Source organism: Littorina saxatilis, linkage group LG4 (genome assembly GCF_037325665.1).
Source record: "Littorina saxatilis isolate snail1 linkage group LG4, US_GU_Lsax_2.0, whole genome shotgun sequence".
In the NCBI taxonomy this organism is placed as follows: domain Eukaryota; kingdom Metazoa; phylum Mollusca; class Gastropoda; order Littorinimorpha; family Littorinidae; genus Littorina; species Littorina saxatilis.
The window spans coordinates 50099738-50110980 of NC_090248.1; the positions used below are offsets into that span (position 1 = coordinate 50099738).

At 41.9% G+C, this 11243-nt stretch overlaps 1 protein-coding gene across 1 annotated transcript; it reads right to left on the bottom strand.

Annotated features, from left to right (window-relative positions):
- Positions 1 to 1530: 1530 nt before the first annotated feature.
- On the bottom strand, positions 1531 to 10339 carry LOC138965000 (C-type lectin domain family 6 member A-like). Its single transcript, XM_070337122.1, has 2 exons — positions 10152 to 10339; positions 1531 to 2670 (listed from the first exon to the last, which is right to left on the bottom strand). Exons 1-2 carry the CDS (start codon positions 10300 to 10302, stop codon positions 2426 to 2428), a joined length of 396 nt encoding a protein of 131 aa, XP_070193223.1. The 5' UTR covers positions 10303 to 10339; the 3' UTR covers positions 1531 to 2425.
- Between the last annotated feature and the right edge of the window lie 904 nt (positions 10340 to 11243).

Genomic DNA, 11243 nt, shown 5'->3' on the forward strand with positions numbered 1-11243 from the left:
TTTTGAGATGTTATGCGCCAATGGCGCAAGGCGCACTAGTAAATGAAACCATGTACAGTATGTATTGTGAAAGGAGACAGCTGTATACGAGAGTCATAGTCAATGGACACACCTTTACTACAAAAATCAAAGTCACCATTTTGGTTTCATGGGAGATTATGCCATTTCAGTCAAGACCTATAAGAGAATGCAATGTCTTCAGTCTTGCCTTTGTAAATAAATAAATACAGAATATCACATTTCTACACGTTCCAGCCTCTTTGTGTCGTGCCTCAACCTCCTAATAATCAACCTCAATATTTCTTTCTCATTAAAAATTGTTCTTCTTTTAATTGTATTTATTTATTTCTTCTTGTTTTTACCCATTTTTGACTCACTTGCGAAGCAAAAGTGAGTCTATGTACTCACCCGAGTCGTCCGTCCGTCCGTCCGGACGTCCGTCCGTCCGGACGTCCGTCCGGAAAACTTTAACGTTGGATATTTCTTGGACACTATTCAGTCTATCAGTACCAAATTTGGCAAGATGGTGTATGATGACAAGGCCCCAAAAAACATACATAGCATCTTGACCTTGCTTCAAGGTCAAGGTCGCAGGGGCCATAAATGTTGCCTAAAAAACAGCTATTTTTCATATTTTTCCCATTTTCTCTGAAGTTTTTGAGATTCAATACCTCACCTATATATGATATATAGGGCAAAGTAAGCCCCATCGTTTGATACCAGTTTGGTTTACCTTGCTTCAAGGTCAAGGTCACAGGAGCTCTTCAAAGTTGGATTGTATACATATTTTGAAGTGACCTTGACCCTGAACTATGGAAGATAACTGTTTCAAACTTAAAAATTATGTGGGGCACATGTTATGCTTTCATCATGAGACACATTTGGTCACATATGATCAAGGTCACTTTGACCCTTATGAAATGTGACCAAAATAAGGTAGTGAACCACTAAAAGTGACCATATCTCATGGTAGAAAGACCCAATAAGCACCATTGTACTTCCTATGTTTTAAATTAACAGCTTTGTGTTGCATGACCTTGGATGACCTTGACCTTGGGTCCCACATGTATTTTGGTAGGAAAAATGTGTAAAGCATGTGAGTCGTATGGGCTTTGCCCTTCTTGTTTACATTTAGTCAAGTTTTGACTAAATGTTTTAACGTAGAGGGGGGAATCGAGACGAGGGTCGTGGTGTATGTGCGTGTGTGGGTGTGTGTGTGTCTGTATGTGTGTGTAGAGCGATTCAGACTAAACTACTGGACCGATCTTTATGAAATTTGACATGAGAGTTCCTGGGTATGAAATCCCCATACGTTTTTTTCATTTTTTTGATAAATGTCTTTGATGACGTCATATCCGGCTTTTCAAGAAAGTTGAGGCGGCACTGTCACGCCCTCATTTTTCAACCAAATTGGTTGAAATTTTTGTCAAGTAATCTTCGACAAAGCCCGGACTTCGGTATTGCATTTCAGCTGGGTGGCTTAAAAATTACTTAATGACTTTGGTCATTAAAAAACTGAAAATTGTAAAAAAAAAATGTTTTTTATAAAACGATCCAAATTTACATTCATCTTATGCTCCATCATTTGCTGATTCCAAAAACATATAAATATGTTATATTTGGATTAAAAACAAGCTCTGAAAATTAAATATATAAAAATTAATATGAAAATTAAATTTTCGAAATCAATTTAAAAACACTTTCATCTTATTCCTTGTCGGTTCCTGATTCCAAAAACATATAGATATGATATGTTTGGATTCAAAACACGCTCAGAAAGTTAAAACGAAGAGAGGTACAGAAAAGCGTGCTATCCTTCTCAGCGCAAGTACTACCCCGCTCTTCTTGTCAATTTCACTGCCTTTGCCGTGAGCGGTGGACTGACGATGCTACGAGTATACGGTCTTGCTGCGTTGCATTGCGTTCAGTTTCATTGTGTGAGTTCGACAGCTACTTGACTAAATGTTGTATTCTCGCCTTACGCGACTTGTTTTTAAATGTTACAACCATGTCCCCACTGATCACAGACGCAGAAAGGAATATTTTTCTTATTAGCTGTCTTTTAACATTGAAATGCATGCTATAAGCAAACTATAAGGAAAAACACCAATACTTTCCAACCCGATTAACTCCAGCATACTACCCCACCCCCCTCCGCCTTCGCAAGTGTTGTTGGCTAACCCATTGCCTAGACTTTGCTTGACTTTACTGCAGCCAGGTTCAAGGCAAGGCAAGGCAACATTTATTTTCAATACCAATAAGGTTACATAAAATAGTTCAATTACATCAACAACAAACAAAGACAAAAATGATAACGAGACACAACTCTTCACAATCAATTATCAACCATAATGAACTCAAAATAAACTCACACCTATTTTTCTGTTTCAAATACGTGTATCAGGGAGGGCAGTATTACAATACTTCAGGGCTTCAAAAGCTCACAGACAAAGGGATGTTTAGTGCCGCAAGGGACGTCACTCAGCCCAGACCTGCGATCCGTGTCGATGACGACACAGTGTTCGCTGGTCGCGCTCCCGTCGGGTTCGCCGGAACCCCAGTAGGGCCCCAGGGCTGCCATGTCCACGGGTTGATCGTCCAGCCATTGCAGGGTGCCGGTGTCTGTTTGGGGCTTCCGTCTCATCCCGATGTAGATGTAGCCAATTATTGCTATGGAAGAATACAAATGAATAAATAAAGAAAAAAACGAAAAGTTTATGGTGTTTGCAATGAAAAAACACCCTTTGGACCAGCGACCCAAATTCAAATGACTGCCAACTCACCCCATGAAAACCGGACAGACTGTGCCAACCAACAAAAGGAAGACTGAAGAGAGGAAGCTTCATCCACCAGACGAGGGTGTTGGAAAGGAGACACCAAGATATCCTGGACCAGCAACCCAAAGATATCCCTCAATACCTTGAAAGCCCAAGCTAGAGTGATGAAGGAAGACCCCAGATACGCTGCAGTATTCCTGGCGTTGGCAAGAAAGACTCCCAGAGCTGTGCTGAACTGAAGTCTCACCATTGAACACATCCACAACTCCTACCCCCAACGCCAATGGATTCATGTATACACTGACGGATCTGCCGACCAGGCTGTCAGAAGTGGTGGTGCCGGAATCTACATAAAGTACCCAGGAGGTCGAGAAGAAGAACACATCTCCCTCGCTACCGGCCTCTACTCCACCAACTTCAAGGCTGAAGCAGTAGCGCTCCAGACAGGTGCAGCCCACATTGAGCACAGTCTACTCTCCTCCAACAACGTTGTGTTCTTCAGCGACGCAAAGTCAGTCCTGCAGGCCTTAGACACTGCCAGAGACAAAGAACTGAATGACCTGTCATCCGCCTTGACCTCCCTGTGCAGAGCCCACACAGTCGTGCTGCAATGGGTCCCCTCTCACTGCAACATACTAGGCAACGAAGCCGCAGATACTCTGGCAAAGGAGGGCACTACGAAGGACCAGAATGACAGATCAACCACCTTCAAAGAAGCCAAGACCATCATCAAGGCCAAGCAACACAAAAAGTGGTTGAAGCAGCACCCACACTACAACAAAAACGACGCATTTCACCTGCTCACAAGGTCTGAGCAGGTCCTCATATTCAGGCTGCGGACAGGCCACAACCGAATGAACCACCACCTTTTCACCCAGTTCAGAATTGGTCAGTCAGACCAGTGCCCTTGTCAAACAGGCAGCATGACAACGGAACACCTGCTGCAGACTTGCCCACCACAGGATGGCCTCAGGAACCAGATCTGGGCGGAGGCGACCACGGTGCAAGGGAAGCTCTATGGCAGTCTGGACGACCTACAGCGCACGGCAACATTTGCACGGAGAACCGGCGTTTCCATCTGAGTGATCGACAAGAAGAAGAAGAAGGACCAGCAACAACAACAACAACAACAAGTCGCGTAAGGCGAAAATACAATATTTAGTCAAGTAGCTGTCGAACTCACAGAATGAAACTGAACGCAATGCCATTTTTCAGCAAGACCGTATACTCGTAGCATCGTCAGTCCACCGCTCATGGCAACGCTCATGGCAAAGGCAGTGAAATTGACAAGAAGAGCGGGGTAGCAGTTGCGCTAAGAAGGATAGCACGCTTTTCTGTACCTCTCTTTGTTTTAACTTTCTGAGCGTGTTTTTAATCCAAACATATCATATCTATATGTTTTTGGAATCAGGAACCGACAAGGAATAAGATGAAAGTGTTTGTAAATTGATTTGGACAATTTAATTTTGATAATAATTTTTATATATTTAATTTTCAGAGCTTGTTTTTAATCCGAATATAACATATTTATATGTTTTTGGAATCAGCAAATGATGGAGAATAAGATAAACGTAAATTTGGATCGTTTTATAAATTTTTATTTTTTTTTACAATTTTCAGATTTTTAATGACCAAAGTCATTAATTAATTTTTAAGCCACCAAGCTGAAATGCAATACCGAAGTCCGGGCTTCGTCGAAGATTACTTGACCAAAATTTCAACCAATTTGGTTGAAAAATGAGGGCGTGACAGTGCCGCCTCAACTTTCACGAAAAGCCGGATATGACGTCATCAAAGACATGTATCAAAAAAATGAAAAAAACGTTCGGGGATTTCATATCCAGGAACTCTCATGTCAAATTTCATAAAGATCGGTCCAGTAGTTTAGTCTGAATCGCTCTACACACACACACATACACACACACGCACACACGCACATACACCACGACCCTCGTTTCGATTCCCCCTCGATGTTAAAATATTTAGTCAAAACTTGACTAAATATAACAACAACAAGTCGCGTAAGGCGAAAATACAATATTTAGTCAAGTAGCTGTCGAACTCACAGAATGAAACTGAACGCAATGCCATTTTACTCGTAGCATCGTCAGGCCACCGCTCATGGCAAAGGCAGTGAAATTGACAAGAAGAGCGGGGTACATGTAGTAGTTGCGCTAAGAAGGATAGCACGCTTTTCTGTACCTCTCTTTGTTTTAACTTTCTGAGCGTGTTTTGAATCCAAACATATCATATGTACACGCCGTATAAACGGTTGCACCGACTGAAAGCCGCGGGATCGGTTGCATCGACTAAAAGCCGCGGGATCAGGACACGCGAGGTGAGTTTCTCCACAAAATTACAAATCTCTTCTCTTAATTAGTAGATTATCACATAACTTTTGTTTACACTTTGAACTTAGGTGTTGTAGCATCACATCATCGATTTTTTTCATTGATTGCATTTACGTGGGAATGTTGAACTGTGATTATTTACACTTGTTAGTTGTTAAAGCGCATTTTTGTAAATTTTGACTTTCAACCTTCACCACTAAAAATCAAGCTTTCGGACAAAGCTACAGACAATTAAAATGTAATCAATGATTATTTATTGACCATTGGGTTAAATTTTATTAGCTAATGTTACATAGTTACTTCATATTTTACGGATATGCAAGGACACTAAACAGTTTGACGGTTGCACACCACGGAAAATCCTTGTACAGACCGGTTGTGCGCCACGGTAGTCATCGGTTGTGCGCCGTGGAAGTAATTGAAAGTTGAAAAGGTTTACTTTAAGGCTGAAAAATCGCTTCTGAACATTGTACAACAAACATCATGCCATGTAATGGCGTACAGTGGCCAGCAAAAGTATCGCACCAAATGGGAAGAACGGAAATGACTAAAATTGCTTTGAACGAATCGGGAAATTACCTCACATTTTAACGGTCCTAATTAGATATGTAAGAACTCTTCATTTGCTAACAGATTTGGTATCACAAGAAAGAGGGGACTTTCGTCTTTACTATGTTAAAAATTCATGATTGTAGTATACTTGATTGTATTAAAAAGACCGTTTGAAAAGTGTCTAAATTGTCAGACCTTTCCTCTCTTGCTATGTGGTGCAATACTTTTGCCGGCCACTGTACAGGTGGTTTGACCCGGATAGTGTACAGTCCCAATAGGTTCATGGAGACACGCACTTTTTTTACACCCCCGGTATAGGGGTGTGTATAGGTTTCACTCGATGTGTTTGTTTGTTTGTTTGTTTGTTTGTTTGTGTGTTTGTTTGTTTGTTTGTTTGTGTTCGCATATATATCTCAAGAATGAACGGACCGATCGTCACCAAACTTGGTGAACAGGTTCTATACATTCCTGAGACGGTCCTTACAAAAATTGGGACCAGTCAAACACACGGTTAGGGAGTTATTGGTGGATTAAGATTAAGAGTGACATATTAATGGTCAAAGGGAAATAACCATTCTCACTGCCACCAACCTCGACGTACCCTTTACGCGAATAAACATTCTGACTTCTGGCTTCTGGCTTCTGACTTCAGACTTCAGACTTCTCACTTCTCACTTCTCACTAGACTTCAGACTTCAGACTTCTGACTTCTGACTTCTGACTTTTGACTTCAGACTTCAGACTTCAGACTTCTGACTTCTGACTTCAGACTTCTCACTTCTCACTTCAGACTTCTCACTTCTCACTTCAGACTTCAGACTTCTCACTTCTGACTGTCTCTCTGTGTCTCTCTGTGTCTCTCTGTCTCTGTCTCTGTCTCTCTCTCTGTCTGTCTCTCTCTGTCTCTCTCTCTCTCTGTCTCTCTCTATCTCTGTCTCTCTCTGTCTCTCTCTCTGTCTCTCTATCTCTGTCTCTCTCTGTCTCTCTCTCTCTGTCTGTCTCTCTCTCTCTCTCTGTCTCTCTCTCTCTCTGTCTCTCTGTCTCTGTGTGTGTGTGTGTGTATGTGCGCAGTCTTTGCTTTCGTTTACAATTATTCTCTGTATATGTTCCAAGGACAGGTTGGAAGATTAGGCTAAGCCTAAAACCTTTATCCTTATGTAATAAAGTTCCGAGTTCTGAGTTCTCTGTCTCTCTCTCTCTCTCTCTCTCTCTCTCTCTCTCTCTCTCTCTCTCTCTCTCTCTCTCTCTCTCTCTCTCTCCCTCTCTCCGCATGTAATAAAGTTCTGAGTTCTCTGACGGGGGTGTTTTTCCTACCTCGGAGGAATTTCTTGTTTAGGATGGTACTCGCACTCTGATATTTCTAATTTTCTATGGCAGATGGAGTCCGGCCTCTGAAATCACCTGTCCACTGCATAAACCATGGATGCGAATCAGCCCTGCTTCATGTGCTGGTATTGTTCTAAAAAATGTGAAGAATTCATCACCGCTATCGATCATGCTTTGTCATTACACCCCACTGAAAATGTGAAGCTTCGCATTCTTCGGCTTGACGATAAAGCCGGGGTATTCAGATATTCTTCAAAAGACTTCGAAGTAATTCCAAAGACAGTAGCAGAGGGATACCACATTGTTGGCCATAAGAATGAAACTATCACAATAGAATGCAAAGCCGACGAATGCAAAACTGACGAATGCAAAGCGGACGAGAACAAAACGGACGAACCAGCATCAAATTCGGACAGTGATGAATCAACTGGGGTTTCTCGTCATGGGTATGCACGTGCTGACTCAGCAGTCGGGCACAAGCAAACCTCTTGCCGCATTTGCTGCAGACAAGAAGTCTTGGTTTTGTCTTACAATTGTGGCGTGTGAGGTTCCGTTTGCTTTGGAAATACTTGTTGCATTTTTTGCATCTGTGTGGCTTTATGCCTTGATGACCAATATAGTGGCTGTGAAATTCTGTAATGTTCATGAAAGCTTTATCACATACCCCGCACGTGTATCTTGATCCCGTTTGAAAGCCGTGTTCTTGTCTCCTGTGTTCTGTTACACCAGAAGCATATTTGTAACTTTTGCCACACTCTTGACACAGATGACGCTTGCCTAAACGCCCAGACGGCTTTGATGGTATTGATGTCCCAGGGCCGGACCCAGGGGGGGGGTTCCAGGGGTTCCGGAACCCCACCCCTGGAAAAAGCATGTACCTTGCTTTGAGTGTTGGGTTTTTTTTTACTAGTTTTAGCACCAAAACAATGCTGCTCTTAACCCTCAAAACAAGGCCCAGAATGCGCCAGATTGCACAGATTTTAACCGTTTTTCAAAAATTTTCCGAGGGAGCATGCCCCCGGACCCCCCTAGTTCGCGCGCCTGCTTTGCAGGCGCGCGCTTGTGGCTTCGCCACTTCGCTGATTTGCCCCCCCAAAAAAAGGAGGAACCCCCCCTTACAACTCATTTGGTCCGGCCCTGTGTCCTTGTGGGTGGACCTATGGTCTGAGCTTGCCCTTGTGAAAGAACAGCGTCCACAGCTTCCACCATCTCTTCGCTAACATCAAGATAGCTATCCGTCGTGATACCAGAGATCTCCATTCTGCAACCTCTCTGCCGGGATCGGTGGGGGGTGGTAGCCCGCTATCGTGGGGGTTGGGGGTTGCAGAGAAGCAAAATTTGGAGTTATCGGATCGTACAAAAACGCACAGAACATCGGCAATAAAGGTGGTGGGGGACTATAACAACATAACAAAACAAGAGCTGAGACATTCACCAAATATAACTTGATATTACTGGCAAATTTAGAAGGACAATGTCCCATGGTGCACAACCGCTGGCAATCAAATATTGTCGCGACGTGCAACCATGCTCTTCCGTGGTGTGCAACCGTCAAACGTTTGGTGTCTTTACATATCCGTAAAATATGAAGTAACCATGTAACATTAGCTAATAAAATTTAACCCAATGGTCAATAAATAATCATTGATTACATCTTAATTGTCTGTAGGTTTGTCCGAAAGCTTGATTTTTGGTGATGAAGGTTGAAAGTCAAAATGTACAAAAATGCGCTTTAACAAGTGTAAATAATCACAGTTCAACATTCACACGTAAATGCAATCAATGAAAAAAATCGATGATGTGATGCTACAATACCTAAGTTCAAAGTGTAAACAAAAGTTATATGATAATCTACTAATTAAGAGAAGAGATTTGTAATTTTGTGGAGAAACTCACCTCGCTTGTCCTGATCCCGCGGCTTTTAGTCGATGCAACCGGTCCCGCGGCTTTCAGTCGGTGCAACCGTTTATACGGCGTGATCTATATGTTTTTGGAATCAGGAACCGACAAGGAATAAGATGAAAGTGTTTTTAAATTGATTTGGACAATTTAATTTTGATAATAATTTTTATATATTTAATTTTCAGAGCTTGTTTTTAATCCGAATATAACATATTTATATGTTTTTGGAATCAGCAAATGATGGAGAATAAGATAAACGTTAATTTGGATCGTTTTATAAATTTTTATTTTTTTTTACAATTTTCAGATTTTTAATGACCAAAGTCATTAATTAATTTTTAAGCCACCACGCTGAAATGCAATACCGAAGTCCGGGCTTTGTCGAAGATTACTTGACCAAAATTTGAACCAATTTGGTTGAAAAATGAGGGCGTGACAGTGCCGCCTCAACTTTCACGAAAAGCCGGATATGACGTCATCAAAGACATTTATCAAAAAAATGAAAAAACGTTCGGGGATTTCATATCCAGGAACTCTCATGTCAAATTTCATAAAGATCGGTCCAGTAGTTTAGTCTGAATCGCTCTACACACACACACACACACGCACACACGCACACACGCACATACACCACGACCCTCGTTTCGATTCCCCCTCGATGTTAAAATATTTAGTCAAAACTTGACTAAATATAAAAAGGATGTCCGTGCATTACAGTTATCCTTTCGTGACATGTACATTTCAGTTAAGAATATAGACAAAGGGACAGCAGAAGGTATACCATATCGTCTATCGGGAGTGTTGTCTCACCGGCGGAGGCCCACGTCACAGGAACCACTGTTCTTACCATTGATGCTATTGTAACTGACTCAGGAACTGTGTTGGACCTTTCAACCAAAGGATTAAATGAACATGTAAAGGGCACGTAATATAAGCGTTCGCTTGAGTTCGTGTCCCTATTATTTCTTGTTTTACTACTGTACCATGTCTAACTGAATAAAACCTTGTTCAAACCAACATGTCAAACTAAAAACAAAGAGACTGCCAACGTCCCAAAATTCAGAATAAAAAAACAAGAAAGAATATTTGTTTGTCTGTTCACTTAAAAGACCGTTGGATCGAAATATCTGTGAATGTTTTGTTTTGTCAATAACAAACGTTCCAACAACCTACCTTCCTTGTTTTTTGATTCTCAACATGTCAAACGTGTTCGAAAGTAAAATAAAAATAATGTTTGTCTTACACGGGTTCTTCCTGGTGATGTTCACCAGGGCTTCCATCTTGATGGGAGTGATATTGCTCACCAGCCTCATTCCCATGTTGTTGCATTTGGTGTCAGCCGTGGACCAAGAAGTGGCTGTTTTGCTGGGGTCAGTCTCAATGTACAAGCACATGTCTGCAAGTCGAATGTATGGACGCTCTAGCTGGGGCTGACACCAGTCTGGAACAGAATCGTCAGCCATTCAGGCAACTCAAGTTTAATTACAACATGGTCGGGAAGAAAAAAAACAATGTTTTGGTGGAGGGAGACAAAGAGTGAGGGGGGGGGGGGGTAAATAGGAGCTTGTCTTCAAGCGCAATGATTATGGGGTACAGTTACAACACATGTTTAAATCGTAACACGCGTATATCATTTTCAAAAGCACAATAATAATAATAACTATGATGTGATAATTGTGAACAATAAAACTTAACTTTCAGAACAGCCTAACGGCAGGCGGGGTGCTCGTGCGCGTATCAGTGTGTCTCTTCAAGTTGTTCCAGCGTCGCGGACGACGCTGGTATCTGTGGTTGGGAAGAACGTGCCTGTGGAGAATTAGTCTCCAAGCCAAAGCGCGCTGACTCTCCAAGCCAAAACAATTTCAAAGCTGAAAAAAAATGTACAATTTACGCGAAACGATTAAACACAGCTTTCGGGTGTTTTTTTAATCTAAGATGTACATAAATATACCACTCCGACCATAAGGAAAAGAAAAAAAGACACACAAAAAAAAAAGACCGAGAGGAGCCGAGTCAATCCGAGACCAACCGAGAGGACGTGTTTCGCGCCGTTTCGACGTCGTTTGTTCAGATGCGGCCGGTTGGATCAGTTGCGGTCATACAGGGGCGCCTTGCACAAGAAAAGATCTTCAACAATCCCGATCATCATCATGGTACAATAATGTTTTGTGCGCCCCCATGTATGTGTTCTGTGCTAATAATGCACGGTTGTGAAATGTCCGTACACATTTTGTGGCACTATGTAATTGTTAGTGCATCCTCCTGCGGATGCTTCGTGCTAAAAATGCACTTCCATTAAAATATTGTACGCTCATGTCAGTAATATATTTTCAAT

Bases quoted from the DNA above. Each gene is read 5' to 3' on its own strand.
- LOC138965000 (XM_070337122.1), bottom strand. From the start codon at position 10,302: ATGTGCTTGTACATTGAGACTGACCCCAGCAAAACAGCCACTTCTTGG. The intron at 2,671-10,151 runs GTAAGACAAACA...ATTCTTCCATAG, and splicing joins CATCACCAGGAAGAACCCGT to CAATAATTGGCTACATCTAC.